Source organism: Protopterus annectens, chromosome 2.part1 (genome assembly GCF_019279795.1).
Source record: "Protopterus annectens isolate FY-2018-M chromosome 2.part1, PAN1.0, whole genome shotgun sequence".
Taxonomy (NCBI): Eukaryota; Metazoa; Chordata; order Ceratodontiformes; family Protopteridae; genus Protopterus; species Protopterus annectens.
The window spans coordinates 9,185,865-9,211,484 of NC_056729.1; the positions used below are offsets into that span (position 1 = coordinate 9,185,865).

General features: G+C 36.8%; 1 protein-coding gene across 4 annotated transcripts in view; it reads right to left on the reverse strand.

Annotated features, from left to right (window-relative positions):
* The window catches only part of CTNNA2 (catenin alpha 2), a 3,890,250-nt gene that overhangs the window by 480,532 nt on the left and 3,384,098 nt on the right, over positions 1 to 25,620 (reverse strand). For all 4 annotated transcript variants that reach the window (XM_044061988.1, XM_044061987.1, XM_044061989.1 and 1 more), the window contains exon 11: positions 17,788 to 17,922. In XM_044061988.1, coding sequence (XP_043917923.1) covers positions 17,788 to 17,922 — 135 coding nt within the window. The remainder of the gene's footprint in view (positions 1 to 17,787; positions 17,923 to 25,620) is intronic.

Below are 25,620 nucleotides of genomic sequence, written 5' to 3' on the forward strand. Positions count from 1 at the left end.
CATGCATTGTCTAGCATTGTATCTTAAGCTCAGTTTTTCCTGTCAATGTTTTGTATTTTGTTGAAGCATATCTAAACTGACAGTTCCTTCAGTTTTGCAAAGTCCCTTCTTACTTATTAATTACCCACAGTTCAATGCACTCACGTCTGTAGTGCCTGTGGATCTGTTTTTATACTGTCTAACAGTTTAAGTGGTTTAGTGTTCAGCTTGTTCCCTTCGTCCGCTATAATATAAATACACAGATGTTCAAGAAACCCTGTCACTGGCTCAAGATATGCATGCGGGTTAACTTACGAAACAAGACAAACCAAGGTAAGGTTATTTTAATTTCACAAATGGAATTTTGTCAACCCCTATTCATTGCCTCAATCTATGCAAAAAGTGCCTCAGTTTATGTCCTGTTAAACATAATTATCAGAGCTATGTTTCTTTGTCTTCTGGAGCATGAATGTACCACCTTTGCCAGGCCAAAATGACTATTAGTTGAGAAATGACCATGCATGCCTTCCCTTTCCTGTATCCACAGTTTTATTTACTGTGGTCATTACTCCCTTTTTGCTTCACTGCCCAGTACCAGCATAGCTACCTAAAGTCTGCAACCTGAGGGGAGCTATTAATCTCTTGCATCTTGGAATCAACCTTAAACTTGTTTAGATGACATCTTCCTCCCCTGGTCTTCTGTCAGGGTTTTTCTATCATCCAACCTAGGAAATGTCCAGTCAGCCCTCATATTCAAAGTGAAATTAGTCTACTATTTGAAGGAAATACATGCAGTTTCTGACAATTGTACTTATAGATCAGTGTTGTAACGTGTATGTCCTATATCTTTAAGAAGCATGTGAGTCTGTGCGTACACGTATAAATTCCAGACGTGCAATCCCCAGTGCCATTTTGTAGAAGCAGCCAGAGAGTGAGCATGTATGATCACAGTTGCTAGTTTATATATAAGTAACTTAAGTTATAGTCAGTAAGCCTCTACAGTGATGTGTTTGTATAGAATAAAGCTGTTAAACAGAACCCATGAAAACGCATTTATTCATGTACCAACACAAAAGCGACATGGTGTCAGAAACAGGATGGAAGAGAAAAGAACATTCAGAGCCATGAGATGTAAAGATGGCAGTGAAGGTAAAACCGAGAGAAAAGAAAGAATCAAAGTTAATGAGAAATAATAAGAATTGTTTACGCAATGCGAGAAAAGGCAAAAGGGGCATTACAAGGGCACAAACCACATTATCAGGCAAGTGGAAAGTACAAAAAAGTTTGCTGACTAAATAAAATGTTTAAGATAAAAGTATTTCACAAGACGTTTGACAGTAAAGCACAAAACGAGCATGTTTAAGGCAGAACGAGTGTGTTTAAGGCAGAATTGCATATGTTTAGAGTAAAAAGAGCACAAAAAAAGTATGGTAGGCATAAAAAGGGTTTAAATGAGCAAAACAAATAAAGTAAGAAATGAGAAAAGGGCACAGTAAGCAAAAATAAAGCAAGGTGACTGCTTGAGTTTGGGCAAGGTGCGGTGTTTGGGCATAACTATGACTTCGTATTGTATCAAGGGCGTAACTAAAGTTTTTCAAAGTATCTCAGAGTGTGTAAAAGTGCTTACAGTGTGGGCATATTACTGTGCATGTATTTCAAAGAGTTTATTGTGTGGAAAGTGCAATTATTTTGTGCAGTCCAGTCAAAGCATTGCAATTTCGAAACGGTCTTATGCTGGGTTTGTCTATTTGCAAAGTGTCGTCGTTACAGAGTGCTTCCTGTATTGTAAAGAGTTGTCTAGCAAGCTACCGCCATTTTGAGGACATTTCAGTGTGCTGTATGCATCATTTGCAAAGTTCAAACACTTCGAAAGCTATTGAATTGTGGGCAACAGAAGTTCGATTTATTCATATTGTACAGTTGCTTGATATATTTCTTGCATTGGAAAAAAAAGTGTTTCTTAGAAAAGATTACAAGAGTATTACAGTGCTCATCAATTAGTCAGTTGCATTGTAAAAGTTCTTGAATGTTTCTTAAAGTGATGACTTTAACAAGTGAGGGCACAAAACTTTAACATTTCTGCCTTTACCAATTCTGAAAGTATATCGGGTAGTGATAAATGACTTTAGCATTTCTGCCTTTACTAATCATAGATTCTGTAAAACATCAAAAAGTCTAAGATGTTATTCTGCAAAGCTCTGTAAAGCATCAAAAAGTTAAAAAAAACTATTCCACAAAGAAACGTACAGCAGTGGAAGCCCAAGAAAATTATTTCGTAAAACACGGTAAAGCATCGAGAAATCTGAAGTTATTTCTCAAAGTGCAATAAAGCGTTAAGAAACCAGAGAAGTTTTCAATGTGCAATAAAGGGTTAAGAAGCCCGAGAAGTTTATTTCACAAAGTCCAGTTATTCAAAAGTACTACATGTTTGTTCGTTCGCATAATTCTGATAAGCTCAGCAACAGAAAGTATAAGTTAAGAGCACAAAAGCATTAAGCAAGTTGTGTTTATGCCAGTTACCTATGCACAGGTGTGTGTGTGTGTGTGTGTGTGTGTGTGTGTGTGTGTGTGTGTGTGTGTGTGTGTTTGTATTTGTGCTTATTTGCAAGACCATTCACTGATATGTGTTAATATGGCAGACGGATTTTGAAAATCCCAACCACTTATGTTTGATCAGAATATTGCAGAGAAATGGAGAATATTTAAACAAGAGTATGATATTTTCATACAAGCAGCTTATGCAGATAGAGATGCATGTGCTAGAGCATTCATTTTTTTTTAAATCTATCAGGATCTGAGGCCACAGAAAGAGAGCATTCATTTGTATATGCACCAACAGTGTATGAAGGTGCAGACCACCGTATTGTTTTGCAAGATGAATCAAGGAAAGAACCTGAGTGTTTGAAGCATAAGTTCAGAGAAATGTGCAACCTCCAGATGAATGTTACATCAGAAAGTCATTTGTTTTACACAAGAGATAGAAACCAGGGGAAACATTTGCAGCTTATTTAACTGACTTAAGAAACAGAGCTAAAACATGTTGGTTTAGTGATTTAAAGGATGAGCTGATAAAGGACAGACTTGTGTGTGGTATTAATAGTGCTGCAGTGAGAAGGATTTTGCTTTGTGACAGTGATTTGACATTAAGCAAAGCAACAGAGATTTGTCAGATCCATGAAGTGACAGAAAGGCATGCAAATACAAGTACAATCTCATCACCAGCTCAGTGCAACACAAATTGTGAGTCAGCAAAACCCAAATCTAGCTATATTGTTAACTGTCGCAATTGTGGTGCAAATCGTGAGTCTAAAAAAGAAAAGTGTTTAGCATATAGTCAGCAATGTCACAAGTGCAAAAAATTGAACCATTTCCAAAAGTTTTGCAAATCAAGTAAGTCTCACACAGTTGTAGAGAAAGGTTGCACAAAAAGTAAGTTAATCAAGTAGAGCAAAAACAGTCAGCTTTCTATTCGGATGGTGTATCAGTGCTTGGAGAAAGAGTTGATGCAGTAAACATACTAACAAGAAGTGAAGTGTTTTGTATGGTTTGGATTAATGGAAGATCCACAGAGCTCAAAGTAGACACCAGGCCAAAGTGTAATGTTATATCAGCAGACACATTTGCAAAAGTGAGAATGAACGAACAGCACAATGTAACCAGTAGTGTGAGACTTGTTTCTTATGAAGGTGAAGAAATTCAAACCAAATGTTTAGTAATACTTTTAAGTCATTTGGTCAATAACTGTTGCAACTTGTTATTCTATATAGTCCGATGACCAGTGCAGTCTTTACTTGGTCTCAAAGATAGTTTGAGAATTAATCTGCTTACCTTTACTAAAGAAGTTCACCATGTAAGTGCAGTCCCGAGTTCCAATTTTTCCGAAGCTATTTTCTCAAAGTATGATGATGTTTTCAATGAGAAACTGGGCAAACTTCCAGTTGTGTATTCCATGAGCTAGACCCTGAGATCACTCCAGTAGTCAGACCAGCAAGAAGAGTTCTGATAGCAATGCAAAATAAAGTTATAGCTCAGCTGGATAAGATGGTGCAGACGGGTGTGATTTGTCCAGTCACAGAACCAACAGAATGGGTGTCGTCCATGGTAGCCACTCACAAAAAGGCTCAGATGAAATCAGTATTTGCATTGATAATACAGATTTGAACAAAGCATTAAAAAGACCATACCATCCAATGCGCATTGTTGAAGAAGTTGCAGCTCTTATACCAAATGCCACTGTATTTTCGGTTTTGGATGCAAAGGGTTCATTTTGGCAAGTGATCCTTGACCGCACATCCTCATTTCTAACTACTTTTGGTACTCGGTTTGGCAGATACAGATTCCTAAGGATGCCATTTGGAATAAATTCTGCAAGTGAGGTCTTTCAGTGTGCAATGGAACAAATCTTTTCAAGTTATTCTTGTACCATAATAGTAAACAATCTATTAGTTGGAGGCAATGATGAAGCAAAGCCTGACAGAAACCTCAAGAAAGTTCTATACAGAGCATGTGAAGTAAACTTAAAGCTCAGTCCTCTGAAGTGCAAACTCAGACTACTACAAGTTATATGCATAATGCATTTGTTTACAAATACAGGCTTGAGACCTGACCTAACCAAACAAACAGCTATCCTAGAGATGTAAGCACCAGACAATGTGCAAAGCTTACAGTGTTTTCTGGGCATGGTCAACTGCTTAGGCAAATTTATACCAGACTTTAATGAGTTGACAGCACCTTTGAGAGAGCTAACATGCAAAAACATTGTATGGTCATGGTTGTATCATCATCAGAAGGCATTTGATGGCCTTAAGCAAAAAACTGGCACCCCACCTACGTTAAGATACTATGATGTGAATAAATCAGTTGTTCTTTCCAGTGATGCTTTGGTCTAGCTGCAGTTATTCTTAAAGAGGGCAAACCAGTAGCCTATGCATCTAGGATACCAACTCAAACTGAGATGCATTATGCTCAAATTGAAAAAGAGCTTTTGGCAATAGTATTCACATGTTCCAAGTTTCATGATTATATTTATGGTCGAGCTATCCAGATTGAAACTAATTATCAACTTCCAGTTACTATTCTAAAGAAGCCTATGCATTCTGCTCCAGTGAGATTACAAAGAATGATGCTCAAGTTGCAAGATTACAATTTCAAAATGTCGTCCACTAAAGGTAAATTGCTCTGTCTGGCTGATACCTTGTCCAGATCATCTAGAAATAGCACATAACAGCTTGATGCAGAGAATTTTGATTTTGATGTAATGTCAGTGTGTAATTTTTTCACTACTTGACTTGATGAGTTGAGAGAACACACTATGACTGATCCAATTTCACAAAAGCTTAATCACTACATCAATGTCAGATGGTCATCAAAGCAATCTAGTGAATCACCTGAGGTGCAAGTGTATTTTCCTTACAGAGATGACTTGTTGATGGAAGATGCCATTATTTTCAAAGGTCCTAAAATTGTTGTTCCTGCTTCATTACAGTATGAATATGTTCAGATTTTGCATCGTGGTCAACCACGTTTATCATCCACTAAGAGAAGGACAAGACAATTAGCATTTTTTCTTCTTGTTTAGTATGTAATAGTACCAGAGCACATTTGCAAAGAGTGCCAATTCAGGTAAGTCCAATTCTTACCTGAGTCTACAGTAGTAACTGATATCTTTGAGTGGAATAATCAGTACTATTTGGTTTTCATAGACTCTTATTCAAATTGGTTTATAATTGATCTGCTAATAAACTTAACTTCAACAGCTGTTATTACTAAGTTGAAACGTCATTTCTCAGTTCATGGTAGTCCACACAAACTTTTTTCTGACAATGATACTCAATTCTCTAGCCAGTTGTTTGAGAAATTTGCAAAAGAATGGAACTTTATACATGTCACTAGTAGCTCTGAATATCCTCAGTTCAATGGTCTAGCTGAACGAGCAGTACAGAGTGCAAAGCAATTACTAAAATGTCAAAGTGTGACGATACCAGTGTATTCTTCATTTTTTTTAATCTTACAAACATACTGCATGATGATATTCTTGCTTTACCTGTTCAAACACTATTTTCCAGACAAACTCAAACTATGCTACCTATTTCATCAAGTTTGTTGCAGCCTAAACCTAAGAATAATAAAACCAGCAAGGCTCAATTATTTAAGAAACGTAATATCCAGAAATCTAGTTCTGACAGATTGAGCAGATTACTTCATTCATTGAGGGAAGGAGAAACGGTATGAATTCAGACAGCAAAAGGTTTTGATCAAATAGGACAGATTACAGGCATCTATGCCAAACAAAGATCCTATTTGCTAAGCTCCGAGGGTGTGGAGTCTAGGAGGAATCACAGACATTTTCTTCCTGTACCAGAATCATCATTATTGCAATCACAAAACAGTATCTGTGATGCAAACTCTAAATCAGAGTCTAAGTCAGGCATTGTTTCTAAACCAGAATGTGTTCAAAAGTCTGATTCTGTTCCAGAAAGTGATTTGAACATTCAACAAGTCAACCATTTTGCAGAGACTGTTCCAGTTGCTAAATCTAATTTCCAGTTTTATATCACATGATATGGATGAGTTTCAAAGCCTAGTGTGAAATATGCAGCAATGTGGACTTGACTGTATGTATATATGTATGTATGTATATATACATATATATATATATATATATATATATATATATATATTGTGTGTGTGTGTGTGTATACTTATTATTGTATAATGCATGTCTATAGATTACCTGTGATTTCTGCATGCCAAATAATCTCATGACAAATTGCATGATCTAGTTTTCAAAGAGGGAGGATGAAGATCAGAATATGATGTGTGTGTGATATATCTTTAAGAAGCATGCGAAGCTGTGCCTGCACATATAAATTCCAGACACGTGCAATCCCGAGTGCCATTTTGTAGAAGTAGCCAGATAGTGAGCATGTATGATCGCAGTTGCTAGTTTGTATATAACTTACTTGTTATAGTCAGTAAGCCTCTATAGTAATGTGTTTGTATAGAATAAAGCTGTTTAAAAGGAACCCACAAATACTCGTTTATTCATGTACCAACATGAAAGTGACAGTACTGATCTAACTACAAAGTTATATGACCTATTTTACACAGTACACATATAGCAAGAGTTTGCTGTACTAGTCAAATTGCCTTATCTGCAATTTCTTGATTGCTTTGTTGTTTTATTTCAAACACTGCATCAAATATTTCACACTCACACATACCTACAAATAAATATATATATTGTAATGGATGTGTAAGGAAGGCTAAACATGCATTTTAATATTAGTGTGTGTGGCTTTGTTGGTCGGAATATATCCATGAAGGCGTAAAAGGAAAATGTCAAAAATCATCGACATTGAGAAGCTGTGCTGCTAAAACACTTAACATCCTTAAGGGGTCATTTGCATATATCGTGTGTGCCTCTCTTACAGTAGGTGTAAGGTATTCTCACAGTCATGCTCTAACTTCAATAGCTTTTTCTTGTAGTTTTCAGATATATATATATATATATATATATATATATATATATGTTTTATATATATCACATACACATATGTTCGTGTGTGTTACAGAAATTTGCTAACTGAAGGAATATACAATTGTGCTACATATCACTTCTATACAATTTAGTTGTAATGGCCAGGTTTCTCGAGTTAAGTCCACCTTCTCAATTAACAGACAAAAACAGACTATTCAAATGAACCCTGTAGCAGATACTTCTATTATGTACAAAACGAATGACTGCCATCCAGGTTCAGTAAAGTGTTACTTATCCAGAAGACCATTTTCAGAAATAAACCAAGTGATATTTTACCAATGACTCCATTCTTTCAGTGTACCAAAATCACCTATGAAAATGTATGCAATTATTATCAGCCAACCTATTGTCAGGCTGCACACTGAGGATATGCCATCAAGCTAGAATATAACTCATAAAAATTTTATGACAGACTGTGTTAATGGCCATTCTAAACTCAACTTAAGTTATACGCATAGTCCATCCCTTCAATTTCAATTTTAGACATACAGATAAAGATTTTTTTGGTTCTGCTTATCATAACCTGCTATGGGTCTTATATCTGACTTGTCTCAGGCATCAGAAGTATTTTATATAATTTCATAGTGACTCAAAATTCAGGCTAATAGGTCTGTTGTTTTCTGCATCTGTCTTGGTCACGAATATAAGAGGAAGAGTCATGTCTTTTATTTTGCATTTCTAATTTGCCACATTTTTCCCTCACAGTCTGTTAAGAACTGCTGACAAACTCGAAGGCCCACTAGCATGATGCTTAAAAACTTCACTTTATCCCCTGACCTAAAACAGAACCACGTGCTTTTCTTTTAAATAGGAGAAAACAGTTGTGATTTTAAAGGAGACTGATTAATTCCTCTATTCATTTAAGTAACATACAATACTTCAACCAAACTATGTCTGGTAACAAGTGGTTTACAGGTTAGTTTGAGCCTATGCCATCGTTTTGTTAACCCACTCAGTTCCCTGCATACAGATTGCAAAAGTCAATTACTTACATATAGAAGGGCATATATTTAACACACACACATTTATTAAATAATATACGTGTGTGTGTTTGAGAATGTGTAAAACAATGTAAACATATGTGTGTAGTGTGTGTGTCTGGACATGTAGGTGGATGTTTTCCATTTTATACATATACTATATATGTAAACATACACATGCACACACACACATACAATACTCATAAAGAAATATATAATCTTGTATACAAACTCATGTTTATTAAATCAGTACTTCTTCAACTCTCATTCTTCACAAGAAGGGATATAATGGCATACTATGACAAATTGGCTACTGCACTGCTGAACACATAATGTCTTAACTCCAGCTGTAAACTCCAGTAGGAACAATAATGTTGCAGCAGCCACTTGCTGTGAAATAAGAGAGTTCCTCCTGAAGTTAATCCATTTTGGTCTCCAGAAAGCAGAGATGCTGCTTTATTTCCGACTGACTGCACCAGAGAGTCACTCACAGTTTTACAAACAAACCACAGAACACTGGAAACAGAAGGAAACATCTGAGATGGATAAAAAATTACCTGCACCTTATTTAAATGCCAGCTGAAAAAAAATCAGTTTCCAGCTCTTCATCTTGTCAGTATTTAAAAAGTCAGTGCACTTGGGTAATAGTGCATTAAGTCATCACAATGACATATACATCAAATGACATTTTCTGACTATTACTAAAGTACAGTATACATGTCTAGCACATGTGGAAACAGTGTTCACTGGCCTTGACAAACCAAAATGCATCACAAAAGTCTGCTGAGTGAGGAGAAAACAAGTATGGCATACTAAATTCCGTAGAAATTGCAGTGTAACATTTTACAGAGAGCACCCATTAACAGCCAGGAAAATGGAGGACATAGCATCTATATTTCTTCGTTGTTAAAAGCACATTTTCAAATGTGACATTACATTACTGACAGTAGCTTTTAGTCAGCAATGTTTCATTTTATTCTTCTTTTCAAGTACAGTTTCCTGTGATACTATATCATTTTCTACTTGACCTTCAACAGTAATATGACATATATGACATAGCCAGTCTGTGCTCAGAACTAAATCTTAAAATAAAACAGCACATACACGAAGGTAAAAGGCTGTCCAGTTTTGAAAACAGAATGAGTGATCCAATCTAAACTTTAGAAAAATGCACACACTGTGTGGTATTAAAGTGGATTCAATTCATGCATCAGTGTCAGTTCTAGTTCTGATATGATTACCATACAAATAACAGTTTTGGTATCTGACAGTAATAATACATGAATATACCTGCCTCTCTGAGCCCTTTTAGTTCATTTAGAATTGTCTTACATATGAAATCCCTGATCAACATTACTTTGATACTCTCCTATAAATGTAAAAATGTTTGATGTAGTCATTTTCTTAACAATCTGTAAAAATGACCAATAATGATCTTGCCTTATAAAGTATAACACATTGAGGAATATAAAAAATAAAATAAATCAAAACAGTTTCAACATTTATAGTGAAATGCCCATATAAGTTGTTTTGGTTATTAATATTAAAACAATCAGACCACCACCATAAGTTTTTCACTTTCACTGTCATTAATGAAGGCTCCACTCGAGAGAGTGGGAGAGCTACTGTCTGACCACGTTTGGGATTTCTCCTATTTTCAAGCTACTCACAAATTCAGTCTTATGGCACATGGTTTACATAAGACTAATGACACCTATGACTATGTTATGATTCTGGATCATATTCACAGAGCCAAAGTAATGCATTTCATCCTGCCTACATGTTATCATCAGCACATGCACTGTATATTTTTTTCTAGATCAGTTGTATATTGAAAAAGGTACATAATAAATGCATACTAACATACAGCCTGATTTTATAAAATTAAATGTATGTGGGATTAAATGCTTCAACTAAACAATGAGCTAACAAAACATTAATATTCTGTACAGGACTCCATACTGACAATGAGGACCAGAATTATAAATGTCTCTAAATACAAGGGTAGGATTTTGTACACACAGACTAGATATACTTGTTATCTACTGTAACATTATATTTTTAAGAGCATTTCAATAAGCAAAGTAAAACTTTTGAACAGTTATTAGGTACTGCTCTTTCAGGCAAAGATTGTTATGTCAGTTCTTGTTTAAGGAGTTGCCCCTTCCACATAATACAGTGTGTCAAAAATAACTTAAATGTGTTCATAAAAAAAGGGGAAACTCCTTCTCCTCAACTCTTTCAACCAAGGGGTCTACAAAAGGTGTGCTGGCAAGACAAGGATGTAAGAACACAAGACAAAAGATATGAACCTAACAAAAAATAGGAAAGGAAATGGAGGAAGTTTAAGATTTTAAGAGTACCTGCTGACTAAGATACAGCCAAAGACATATCATTAAACAAGATAGCTTACTGAATTTACTTGTTTTTTGAGGAAGTTCTAGACTGAAGGTAATGACATTGGCAATAACTTCCAAACAACAGTGTTAAAGAACTGAAGGATGATAAATAAAGAGGTTATGAAAACAGACCCTGCAGAACAGTATTGTCATATGCTGCTCTTATCTCAGATACAACACCCATGATACCGCATTTCATAAATGTGCTGTATATTGATGAATGAAATGCAGCAAATATGTCCAAGAGCAGGCTGAGGTTCAACAGATGAAGAAATGGTCTTTCTGACTTTCTTATAATGTAAGGCACTGCAGATAGTTTGTAGAGCAGACTTTGTTTTACCACGTGTTACTCTCCACTGAGCAAAGGAAATGGAAAGCAGGTTGTAGAAATGAATAAAAACTCTCTGTAACACAAAACCTTCAGTGTCTTGCATGCATCCAACCTACTTATTATTATTTCCATGTAATTATATATATTCTGGAAGACGGACATTCATATGAGGACCATGATCCCAAGACTCTATAAACACCATGAACAGCTATTTTGGGTTAATTTTTGAAGTGTCCAAATAGCCTGGATCTCAGGTACACAAAAATAAAATACCTACAGGTGAAATAAAACAATAGGCAGACTACTCTACAAATGCTTCTCATCTCAAACGTGGAACACCCACCTTATCAACGTTCTACTCAATCTTTCATCCATTTCAAAACAGAATTAAAACACTATCTTGCTACCTTCTGCCTCCTGCTCTTGTCACCACCCTACCTTATGCAATTCTCCCCAACCATCTGTCTACAACAATTTCTTCTCTCATTGTTGGTACACTACCTTTATAATAACTAGTACTATATTACCTTTAGCTGTGCCTGTCACTAGCACTATACTTAATCTCATATTTAGCTGTGCCTCTCACTAACTCTATACTTAAATCTCTTATTTTTTCTCCCACTTAGCTACTTCACATCCCTACCCTCCTCTCTCCTCTTATACCTGTTTCTCTCATGCTCTGGGGTCTTTTATGCATTCCTCCCTACTCCTCCACTTAGCCCTTCTATATAATTACCTCCTCTTCAGCTCTTCAAACTTGGTTCAATCATTAAGACGTATTGGGGACTTACTTTTTTTGTTGTTGTTATTACAAATCTACATTTTGTTCAATCTGTTTTTTACTTGCCTGTTAACTTCCATATGACAAAAATGGATGTAGTTATTCACATTACCTAAATATAACTGTTATTGTTCATGTCATGGATATTTTGTATGTGGAGCTTTACTCCTTGGGTCTCCACTGAAAATGGGCCACCAGTCCAGTTGGACTAACCCAGTTAACAAAAGACAAATAAATATGACCCAGACAGCTACAGTTCAAATAGTGGTTTAAGTTTTGGAAGCGTCAGAACAGGGAAGAATGAAGTCAGTGGCCAAAATTGGCTTGCCCATCCTGGTGTGTGGAAATGGTGGCTCCAGTCAGCCAGTCACCACCAGGCAGGTTTATAAGGCACAAAAATGACCAGGACCAGAGCCATGATCTTGCTGATTCCACAGGTAGGCGTTTTAATTTGTGGGTATAACACGAACATGTATGGGGTGGGCATATGACATTCTGTGTTGATGCTGGTGCTTCCATCAGCCACCAGGGGCAAGTTTAGGGTTGCATTAGAAATGCCATAAATGCAGGAATGGCAGCTCGTGTAAAAACAATGTCCATGACTGTGGTCATGACTGCCTTTCCAACAAGCTGTCAACATTGTGCTGGTAATACCCAGTGCAGGGGAACAAATGGACTCAAAACTAATTTGGGCATGCTCAGTGGTCAACAAAAAGAAAGGAAAAAAGAATATAGAGAAATATGAAGCTGACCATGTTGCAGCAAGAATCAGGAATAATTCTGCACAATGAAGTGAGTGTAGCTAAAAATCCATTTTCCATAGAGTACAGCCTTCAGTCTCAGATGAAGGATTTTACAGGACATATAAGGGCAAGTTATAAATCATGAGTAGCTTAATAGAAGGCATGACATAATAACAGTGATTAAAGAAGAAATATTATAAAATAATGGTGCTCAGACAAGGGTTTTAAATGAATGAAAACAGATGGTACAAATTACACTCAATTAAATGGCAGTTGTTTGTCCGCTATCTCCAAGTCAGTGGCAAAGAGGAACAAAGTTCTGACTTTTTCACAGATGACCAAAGGATGAATAGCAGCTTAGGTGCTAGTATAGGGGAGGGTATGATAATTTCTGGACTGGTTCTTCTGCCACTACAGTGCAAAGGAGACCCAAGAGCAGAGACAGCAGTAATTGGTCACACAAGGATGTGAAATGCAGCTATCCAAGCCACTGATGATAATCCTTGTCTGTGCATGTGAGAAGGAGGCCACATTCAAATTGTGGGGTTACTGGCAGTCTCTGAGGTGAAGCAGATGTTTATGTCATTCTCACAAATGGAGTTACAGCTTAACTGAGAAATGTCACCATTACTCATATCCTACTGGTAATGAACAGGAACTCAAATGGCTGCCTGGATGATGGCCTCCTCTTTATAGCTTGCCGCATGCTTTACTGAGTTCATCCATGGTACAGGGAACAAATGTGCTGAATCTTATGTCAGGATACCTGATGGTCATCAGGCATGAGGGCAAAAAGCATAAAGAAAAAAAGTAAATGTTTTAACACTGGAACATCTTAAATAAACAGCAAAAAGGGAAAACACACTCACAAACAATACTAATTTTGCAAGGGAATACCTGTTAGTAGACACTACCTGCAGTGTGTACCACATGTATGTTTTAGAGTATGTGGCATTTGTGATCTGTTTATGGGTTTGCTAAAAGGCTTAGGACACCCATGGAGGTTTTTCTTAATTAGCTATGGCTACATTTTCAGAAGCCAGTTATGTCAACTTAGAGGCTTTAAGCTGGAGCTTATTCTAATCCCCATTATTGGTCATTTAGGTGACTGTATGCACTGGTTGGAAATCACAGTGAAGCAGTTTTGCAAGTGTACAGCAATGTCTGCTACTTGGTAACCATAAGCATTTTTCCTCTCATGATCCAGCTTTATATCATTTAGGTTAGTAGGTGACAGACAAGACAGGCAGAAAATAGATAAACAGTTAGTTGGAGAGATGGATACACAGATGGATAGACAGATTGATAAGCAGATAGACAGAAAGACAGATACAGACAGACAGTTAATCTCATTGGCATGGATGGATATTTCCCCCTTAACCACCCCTCCACCAAGACTATTTTGATAGAGAATATATTTTGTTTAGTGTTACATAGAAAATGCTACTCCTCCAATTGATACTGGCACCTGGCTAACTGACATGGCAACTGTCAACCTAAGCTACTACTGTATCATTTTGACAGGTCTGGAGAAAAATAAGAGGGTTCAATGTTCTACATTATTACTGGACTGCTAACATGTAAGCTTCTATCCTTCCTAGTCTGCCTTTTGCGGCTTAAAACTCTCTACAAGGCATACCCTAAGAATCCAAGAAGGTGCTTCTGCTAAAACTAAGAGCAGTATAAACTCTTTATTCCCAGACAGCATCAGAGATCACCTAGCCTGTTGCTCTCTTCCAGATCTTCAAAAAGATGACTCTAATGCTTAAAACTCCAAACTTCCTTAATTCAAACCTTACACCATAAAATGTGACTGTGGAATTAACTAAACAAAAAGATATTGCTTAATAAGGTGTAATCTGCACCTTGTTTTGCACTACTGTCATGAACATGTTTTATATGTCTAGTTTATCTATGTGCACCAGTGTGCAGCACTGCTAATCATCAGTTATTCACTCCAGCTGATAAGTTGTATCTACTGCATAGTCAGATTATATCTGTAAATTGCTTTGTACCTGAGCTGTGTCTCAATATGTCTCCTATATTCCAAATGATAAGTCCACCATCCCTATAAACAAATGAAAACCATGAAAGTTTGGCTTCTCTTATCATAGGCAAGTACTAAGTTAGTTGCCTCTGTGGACAGTTTTAAACCTAGGCAATTCCCTTGGTGAAAATTAAACCTTATACATTTTACCTGTAAAGTACACTCCTTAGCCATTATGCAACCCCCAATGATAGGTACATGGTTACATGTAAAACATATTTGGTAAAACAAGCACCTTGAATTTCCAGTGAACTTATTCTGTTCCAACAATGACGCAATCTGTGGAGATGATCAATGAGGTTATAAGATAATTACTGCATTACATAGGCTGTTCATGGAAGGGAACTCAGTGTGTAACAAAGAGACAGCTCATATGGAAGTTGAATTTTGAGGTGTTAAAGAGGAGTAAGTCCAGTGTGAAGCAAGAGGAAGCCAAATAACACACCTCCTTCCATACCTCTTTAAAAGTAGTGGTCTCAGTAGCTTAACAGACAGCACTCTCACATTTAGTGCAGAAAATTATGGGTTCTATTCCCATACCAGGTACTTAGATTAATTTTATACTAATGGCACTGCAGTGCAGCATAAGAGGGATACTGCATTCCTGAGTGTGCTGCCCTTTGGATGAGACATTAAACTGAGGCCCATCTGCCTGAGTTAGTGGCAGCTCAGGTTGATGCAAAAGATCCCACTATACTTACTGAAAAGAGTAGGGGAAGCTTCCAGGTGGCCTGGCCAGATTTTCCCTAGTCAGTATGAATACCACCATGGAACTCTCCTATAAAAGGGGCCATTGGCCCAATGGGACTAAATGGCAACAAGTAAATAAAAGAGTGTAATGAGAGTAAGACTGTACCTACAGAGTCAGGCTAATCTGTACATTCCAACGTACAACAGTGGCATTTATTACAGATGATGCTAGGAAACAGTGTAGCTTTTCCTTTTTAAATGGGACAAGGTCCATAGAAGTAGTTGCTGAAATTTGCTGTAGAGACGGTAATGAAGTAATTGCCACCTCCATGTCCCCAACTGCAACTCCAGGCAAATAGCATCTATCAATGCAGCTCTTTCTCATTATATTTCTCAATACCAGTATATGTCTTGTTTATTTATTTATTTGGTGAAGAATTTGGATTTCTTGAACTCTTGTCTATGTGACAACAGCCTAACAACTGTATCAGCATAAAGAATTCTTTCTTGAACTCTGGTCCTTCACTTTCATTTGGGTTACTTTTTCATTACTGGTTCATAGGTTCATATGAGGCTGTTGATCCAGGGAGCTACCTGTGGCCTAGCCAACAATTTCACCAATTTACCAAGACTAGGATTAACACCAGACCTTGACTTAGTTCTGGTCTTTTTTCATAAGGGATATGAGAGATCAGACTAGTGCGGTACTTATGACTGCCCATCCATTCATCCTGGTTACACTTAAAAAGAGCTGTAATTCCACAACAAAGCTATTCTCTGTGAAAGAGATCTATTCTGCACACAAGTCTTATTTATGTTTCTGTGGTAGTTCAGGTCCCTTGAGTGGGTGTTTAGGGTGGTATTCATTTTATGGATGTGTAGGAGGTAACATAAGACCAGATCTTTCCTAGCTCTGTAGTCAAGGCAGATATCTTCTCTCAATAATCAGCAGAAATTAAAAGAGACATAAGCACTTTATGGCTGTCAGGGTAACTCAAGGAGACATGCCCTTGATATTTTGGTAGGAAAACACTGCTGTCTCTCAGGCTGGGCAATTAAATTACAAAGGGGAGTATATTCACCTGATAAGGGAGAAGATCACTTCCTTGGATCTAAAAAGATATACCCCTAATGATTATGCTGGCCATATAAATGGATTTCCTAGCAACAGTGGTCACATGGTGGTCAAGGGGATAGTTCATTGTAAATGAAGATGTCCAGATTTCTTATGAGTAAGCTGCTTTTAGGGGATGTCACCTATGTGATAGGAACAAGACTGCCCAGGTTTGCCAAAGGGTGAAATCCTGCATATTTTTGGCACTCAAATTGAGGCGATAGCCCAAACACTGCTTATTAGTATGAGTTAGATCACCCTGGAGAATGTGTAGGTCATGTGGACTATTTATAACAGCTCCATGTTTGTAGTCATTGGCAAGCTTTGTCACCCATAAGTATTCGATATCTGCTTTTTAAGATCAGAAAAGTAGATACCAAAGAAGGGTGGCCACAGGACTAATCCATGAGAGACACAGCTGATAGCTACTTGTTTAGTTGAGCGTGTGGTCTGACACTAACAGGCTGGATTTTATCAGTGAACCAGTTTGCTATCCAGCAGGTTACATAGGGGTTTACATGTAAATGGATTATCTTATCAATAATGTCCGAGTTTAGAATGGTATCAAAGGTTTTAGCCAAGTCCACTTATGCCATGTGAACTGATTTACCCAAGTATAATTACTATGTCACCTGTTCAAAAAAGTCCACTATGTTTAAGAGGCAGGATCTGCCTTTAACAAACCTAAAGTGTTTAAGGTTCAGGGTTTGAAGACTTCCTATGTCCTTATTTACTTGGTCCATTTGATGCCCTCCACTATCCTACAAATAAGGCTTGTAAGGCCAATGGTTTCATTGTTGTTCTGAAGATTGTTTTGTAGTTATATAATAAGGTTGTAACTGAAAACAGGGATCACTGATCTAGTTTCCCTGGCTGACAAATAAATACATTGATATAAACAAGTAGAATGATGAGCTATGGAGTATTTCCAAACATTTGGTAACAGTAAAGGACTCTGGTGCTGGGAAGGCATTCCGGCACGGGATATGATTTCATCAGTACTGAAAACTAGAGGCTCATAACACCCTGTTCCTCTAGACAAATATCACTGTCAAGTTGTTTACCAAATGGACTACCTGAAAAAATTTTATGGATGTCATCACCTGCATATGTAGTTGCACTGAGGACAATCAAAGTATTTCCTCACTTCATTAAGTATATATATTTATATACTGTGACTTACCCCAGACACAATCAGTTCTCCTCCTAAGTTCTGTACCTCAGCCTTTACTTTACTGCAGATATTAAGCTGATGACAATAGAGGGCGATACGCTGAAGATAGGCCAACAAATCTTGTTTGCAGGCAGAATCTGGACACTGTAGTAATAAAATAGAGAAAATGTTTTAGCTTCATTACTGTTGCTTCTGCATTGGCACTTTTCAATACTAAAAGCCATTAAGACACAGCTAAGCACTTTCAGAACAGAACATAAGTAGATGAGAGCTAAGACAACTTTATAATTGGCATTTAATGATTTTGCAACTTCCTCTTTTAATTTTAAAGGCTGCCTGACTGCACATATTATAAATCACGAAGAAAAAGCACTCAGTTTTACATCTGCAATAACATTTAATGGCTAGAACAGATCAACTACTTACATTATGATTTAATCTGCTACTCTTCTGTTTTTAAAAAAGGACACAAAATTATATGGTTGAACTGGTAGGGTAATGAATCATAATTTTATAGCGGTAGGAAAAAATCAAAGAGTATGGTGTGTTTTAAGTTATAATATAAACAATATAACTTAATACTCCTTTTGAGAAGGAATTCAGCCATCATTGCTTATCTCCAAAAGTACTGTGCCAGAATGAGGACAGTGTTACACTTGGGTATATGTGACTTCCATGAACATAAAGGCAAATACAAGAGATAGATCATAAAGGCAAATATATGAGATAGAACATATAGGTAAATATACGAGATAACTACATTATCCAGTCTACTGCTGTCAGCTCAGTTCAACTCAACCTTTGTTTCCATTCTTTATCACAAAGTACTTTGTAAAACAGATGTATTTCAAACAAGCTAATGTTAAACAAATGTTAGAAAAAGAAGAGATGAAGTATACACTAAATAAATGCCAAAATATAACTGAAATATAAATGATTAAAATACAAGTTTAACGATACAAAGAAAATAGTAAACTGACTTAATAAACAAATATAAACTCATATTAAGGCTAAAACAAACATATTAAATAAATCATATAAAAAATTACAAAAACAAATAATTAAAATAAAAATAAGAGCAAAACAGAAAAGCAAGTGTGTGCCAGTATAGAGTTTCCTGGTTATCCCTTTGTCTCTGTTGGTTTTCTTCTGGTACTATAGTTTCCTCCATAAAACAAGTTGATTGACTGGCTACTTAAAAAGTCTGTATATTTTTCTTTTACATTACTCTCTCTCTCTCTGTATGTTGTGTGTGTGTGTGTGTGTGTGTGTGTGTGTGTGTGTGTGTGTATATATATATATATATATATATATATATATATATATATATATATTTTTTTTTTTTTTTTTTTTTTTTTTTCCTTATGCCCGTGTGACTGTAGTCATGGTTGGGATGGTTGTTGGATAAGAAAGTTCACTTATGTTGTTAAAATATGGATAAATTCAATTGAATCTAGCATGCCAGTCAGTACATCCTTGTTTTAATATTGGGACAAGAACAGTTACAACAGATCACACAGTACAATATACATTAAAAAGGCAAGAAAATCACACAGTGACCTGGTAAGCAGGATTAACTCATATCATTCCTTGAAAAAAAGTGGAAACCTAGCAGATAAATACAATAGGTTTTCCAACAAACTATTCTGAACATGCTGTTAACTCAAAATCAGTAATAAGTAAACAAAAACATATAAAGAGACATCAGATATAATTATGATACTGAATGCTTGCTCTGGTCTGAATACCTTAAAGTGGAAATGCCAGTCAAGATAATTGCTTTGTACTTTCATTGTAGCAGAACATGGATGTATCCATCCTCTTTCCTAACTTCATCCCTGTTAAACTGCTGTACTTCCACCTTCTTTCTCTTTCTTCTTTCTCATTTATTTCTCCTTCATGCCTTTTTTTTCAGCATTTGCCTTCATGCTCACTAACATTGCTTCCATTCCTAAGGACACATTCCTGCATTTCCCTCTTTAACATAATTGATTATTCTCCACTAAAAATGACAGAGGTAAGATCACAATTAAAATCGCCATACAGCGTGAAAGATGACAGCATTTAATACCCAGTTCCTGCCTCCAGAGGAAACAAAAATGAATCCTAATGCTTGATATCAGCATAAGATGGGATAACCTTATACGATGTCTGCTCAAATATGCTTCCAGTAGAACTAAGTTCAGAAGAAGGCCCCAAATTATGGTTAATATACCTAAAACAGTACTACTACTACTACTGCCTAGGTTTAGGAAAACCCCAAGTACAATATAATTATGATAACTTAAAAGATGGAGGGCATTTTATGGCTACAAAGATGTTAAGGATGACAGATTTTACATTCATGCTGATAGAATCACATTGATGCAGAGACAGTCACAGAAGAGTTTAAGGCTCCAACTTTAAATACTTTCCATGGATTGATGATGTTAGAAAAAGTACCCTCCTCAGTGGCATTCTGGTGGAGTGTGTAGGGGACATCATAATGAGTATTAACCATGTCTACAACACTATGAAAAGTATTTCAAGAAAATAAGCAAACATCAAACAGTGTAGTTAGGAAAAAAGCTGGAATTACCAAATAAAAGAGAAAATTTGTAGTTGGGGTAAAAGAGTAATTAGTGAACAGGATAAAGGTCTGGAAAGAGGTTTCTCTTTAGACCTTGTGGCATAAGTGAGTAGTTTGTTTTTTTCATTTCTTTGTTTACTTACACATTTGGTACTGAGCAGTCCCTGTGGGAATGTGCATTCCCCAGTTTTGACATCTGTGATTAACTATAGATGTGCATATACAAACTGAAGATATCTATCACAGAAAACCATAATATACTTTAAGTACCCAGGATCAAACATTATAACAGAACAGCATCAAGAATGCTAAAACATGAATTCCTCTGCACACACAGAATAATGGCTAGATCAGAGTAGCAAGGCTTGGTAAGTATGTTAAATAAATACCTGGTACATGATAAAGATAGATAAGTGCATGAGCCAAAGCAACATCACATAAAAATCAAGGTGCAGTTTAAAACGGTTAAATTATTTCTAAATTTTGAGCTATCAGCAAGTATTGTATAAATGCCAGTGCTATATGTGCCCCAGAAGTTAAACTTTTTTTCCCAGAAGGCCATTTTATAAAGCTTCTTGCAGCAAATGGTGAAACAGCAAATCAGATGAATACAGAAACCATAGAGATGACTTTTCTTCCAAAAGTGAACTGCATTGGTTTGACAAATTTTGCTATCTAGTGATGCTTTTCCTCATGGAAAAATGCATCAAACCAAAATAAAAGACTTTAACAGAAAATCAGATTTCTTTCCTCTTTTGAGTAAAATCTTCCGTCGATACAACTGAAGTCCCAACAGAAAAGAAAACTGAAATTATTATAACAGCAAGCAAAGATAGATGCCCCTTACACAAACTTATCTGTGGAAAAAAGGCATGCATCATTCTCAAAACTACAGGATAACCTATCTTTGATCATTAAAATGGCAGGTGTCAAGCTATAGTTATTTTGCTTGAGGAAATATATGGAGCTGAAATGAACATGCAGTTGTATAATGAGCTGTATTATCATAAACTTGAATAATACCCAGCTGATTCTATAAGATATAAAGCTTCTGACTTTACTGCTCACGGCAAACTAGGGGGCAACTCAATAAAATGAAGAGCAAGTAGATAAAGGTAACATTGTCAGTAAAATCAGAAGTTTGTTTTGTGCAAGAGCTCCATGGGGATCTGGTAATAACAGCAAGGCAAGCAAATGCAGCAAGCTAAATTTCTTCTGCGACATTTTTCTCAGTCTGTGAGCAGTTTCTTTAGACACTGTAGTAATCATTTTAGATTACATCTGACTAATGCAAGTGGCATTGTCAGCCTCATTTCACTCCTAAGCATTTCAGTGACAAACCTAATGGAGTCTTTAGAGAATGAGCAATTCCTCATAAATATATTAAACACAACTGTTCACTGTAGAGACTGAAGAGGTAAGCCTACACTATCTGTTAATGCATTGACCTGTAAGGCTGGTAGACATAACCATTAATCAGAGTCCTCTATATGTAGAAGTAAACAGGATCACATCTACTTCTAATCTTGTCAAGCTTTGTAGATAGACATGTGCATTTTTAATGCAGATGACAAATGATAAGCTGAGGTAAGGTGCCCTCTAACAGTATGGTTACTAATAGCGTTGTGTATCTATCAACTGTATAAATAAATGTTTTCAGTTTGGATTATCTTCCACTTTCTCTGAGAATTCATTCTGAAAGACACTATCCAGGTGAATCTCCAATTAAATCTTTTCATACATTTGTTAACTGTTTCTATTTTTCTCTGCATGTCAAGTGAATCTAAAATGAGTGCGTAATTATGTCCGCTAGCTGACATGGTGTATATTTTTGCTGTCATTTAAGAACAGTGTAACACTCTAGTGTATGAGTTCTAGCATTTCTCTTAACTCATAGACAATTTCTGGAAACTGTTGCTACCATCTCCTTATGTATAACATAGCCCATCTGTTACAAGATGAAACAAAAGTAAGACTTTACCTTAAAACTAAAGGGAAGAAAACCAGTAGCATCAGAAAGCAGAATCCATAAATTCTTATTAAGACTACTACTAACAATCTAAAAGTATGTGGGAGATCTCTTCAGTAAGCAGTCTGCTGCATGGACTTGTAGCATTAACACAGCAGCAGATACAAGGTTTAGTGGTACAGTGAACAGTGGAACATAGAAGGCCAAACACTAAAAGACTGAATTTTAGATTTAAGACCATCTACTCTGGCTGATTATTCAGTTGTAGCAGCACATTCTTCAGGTACACATTTACTTGTAATAGAAAACATGACGGAGGTTAAGGTCCAGTGGAGTCTGGAACTGAATTTTCAGACAATGCTTGGCAACCACAAAGTTGTAAATGCTGGAGGATGTATAACACAACTTGTGAAAAAAGGAATAGAGACATCTGTTAATGGAAATCTACATCGCAGTCATTACCTTTCCCTTACCTGAGCGAGTATTTATTTCTCCTACAACATGATTTCTATGTTATTATTCATAGGCAAAGCCAGACTTTATTGTTAATCGTCTTGTGTGGCATTGCAGCATTGTTCAGGTTTCTTGGTGCATATTGTCATAGAACTGCCTGAAATCTCAATAATTTTTCTACAGATTTGCATCCTTGGCCCTTACATCTGACTATCACTATACTTAAGACTTTCGGGCATAGAAAAAGCCAGTATATTACACTATCTGTAGCCCTGCCATCTTTCCCATCAGGACCATTAGCTGACTGCATCTCTGGAGTTACAGATTTATTATGAAGTGCAATCGCACTGCCAGTGTTGAGTGACTAGCTTAGGAAACTTGGCTAATCTAGCTGGCAAAATAAGTAAGTGGAAAAGGTTATGTTAGCTAAACAATATTACTCTTTCCCTATGTAACTTATCTAATCATGCTGTGCATCTAAAGCAAAAAGGATCCTTGTAAGTCTGTTAAGAAAAATTACATTCAGACTTTCAGATCTGATTTTCCAAATAACTCAAGTTATTATCCTCAGAATTTCAATAAGTCCACCCCACAACTCCAAAACAAGACCACTAGCTTTTTTATTCCCGCTCAAGTGTTTGTAGTGTCTGAAACAGAGTGTCACTGCCAACAAAGATTGTCTGTTCCCCATTTCTGAGTATGTACACAGCCTGTATCCTTATGGTACTAGCTATATATATATATATATATATATATATATATATATATATATATATATATATATATTTGTTTGCTATTTCTGAGTATGCCTGCAGCTTATATCCTTTTGGTACTAGCTATATATGTGTATTTTTCATATCTGAGTATGCACACAGCCTATATCCTTATGGTGCTAGCTATATATATATATATATATATATATATATATATATATATATATATATATATGTATATACACACACACACACACACACACACACACACACACATATATGCAGCTCAGATGATGCAGTGGTAAGTTCTCTAACTGTAGTGTACAGGGTCCTGGGTTCAAGACTTGGAAATTTTAACATTGGCAACCTTCAAACACTGGACTCCACCCAGTTGGGGTTTGTGAAGGGCCGATCATGTCTCCTGAACCTGACTGACTTCTTCAAATCAGTCTCCACAGCTGTGGATGAGGGTAAGGCGGTCCACACAGCCTATCTGGACCTCACCAAGGCCTTTGACACAATCCCCATTGCTGGAATCATAGATAAACTTATTAAGCTGGGCATAATCCATACATCACTCAATGGGTTGCCAACTGTCTTACTGACAGAACCCAGACTGTAAAAGTGCCCCACTCCAAATCCAGCTCCAGATGAGTGACAAGTGGAGTACCTCAGGGTTCAGTCCTGGGGCCGCTCTTGTTTGGCATCTACTTCTCTGAAGTACAGGCCAACACTAAGGAACTCTGGCTAACAAAGTTCGCAGATGACTGCAAACTGGGAGCCATTATTGAATCCCCAAATGATGTGGATATTCTACAAAAGGGCCTTACAGAAACAGATTCTTGGTGCCAGACCCATGGGCTCAAGCTTAATGCCAAGAAATGTATAGTTATCCCCTTTGGGAAAAACATGTACCCATGAATTACCACATAGGTAGCAGTACACTAAATACTGAAAGTGTGATGAGAGACTTAGGGACACAGGTGGACAGTGGTCTCATCTTTGATAACCACATCACCACAACAGTCAAGAAATCCTTCTATGTGGCACACCTCATCACTAAGGGCTTTTCATCCAGAAAAAGGAGGTCATTGTCCCACTGTACTCATCCCTCATTAGACCCATTATAGAGTACAACACCCCATTTGGTATGTACCTCACAAGACATGTACAACAGCTGGAAAGGCTGCAGAAATGCCTCACTTAAAGAATCGCAGGCCTAAAGCAGATGCCGTATGCTGACCATCTAAAAAAACTCCAGTTATACTCTGTGGCATATCGTCTACTCAGAGGTGATCTCTGCTTAACATACAAGGCCATGTCAAATCCTGAGCTGTTGGACATACTCCGCTTAAAGAAATCCCAATCCCTCAGAGCCACACACTCCAGGGATCTAAACCTTGTCATCACAATGAACAAAACATGTTGGAGGGATAGGTTCCTGACCCAGAGACTCCCCATACTCTGGAATAGACTGCCCATACATGTCAAGCAGAGTGCCTCCTTGGCCCTCTTCAAAAAGGAACCTTGACAATTGGATGGGAGATAGGAAATTCACCCGAGGGATCATGTCAGTCGCCCTGCTAGACAGGGGTTCAAGGAAGTAAATATTGTGGGAAGAAATATCTGGGGAATTGTTTGGCTAGGCTTGTGGAGGCCTTAGGGGTGATAGCCTAGTACCAACCTCTGTGTGTGTGTGTGTGTGTGTGTGTGTGTGTGTGTGTGTGTGTGTGTGTGTGTGTGTGTGTATATATATATATATATATATATATATATATATATATATATATATATATATATATCTCTATCTATATATATATATATATATATATATATATATATATATACATATATATATGTGTGTGTGTGTGTGTGTGAGTGTGTTCCCTATTTCAGAGTATACACACAACCTATATCCTTATGGAGCTAGCTATATATATGTATTTCCCATTTGTGAGTATGCACATAGCCTATAGCCTTATGGTGCTAACTGTACATATAGCAGGGCATCAGTAGAGGCTGTTAACAGGTCTAAAACATGTGATTGTGCACGTGGAGGAGGCATATGTTTATTTAACTTGGAATACCTCTTGGGATGTGCTACAAGACTATAGGGTTGCAGGGATGCTGCTAATTCA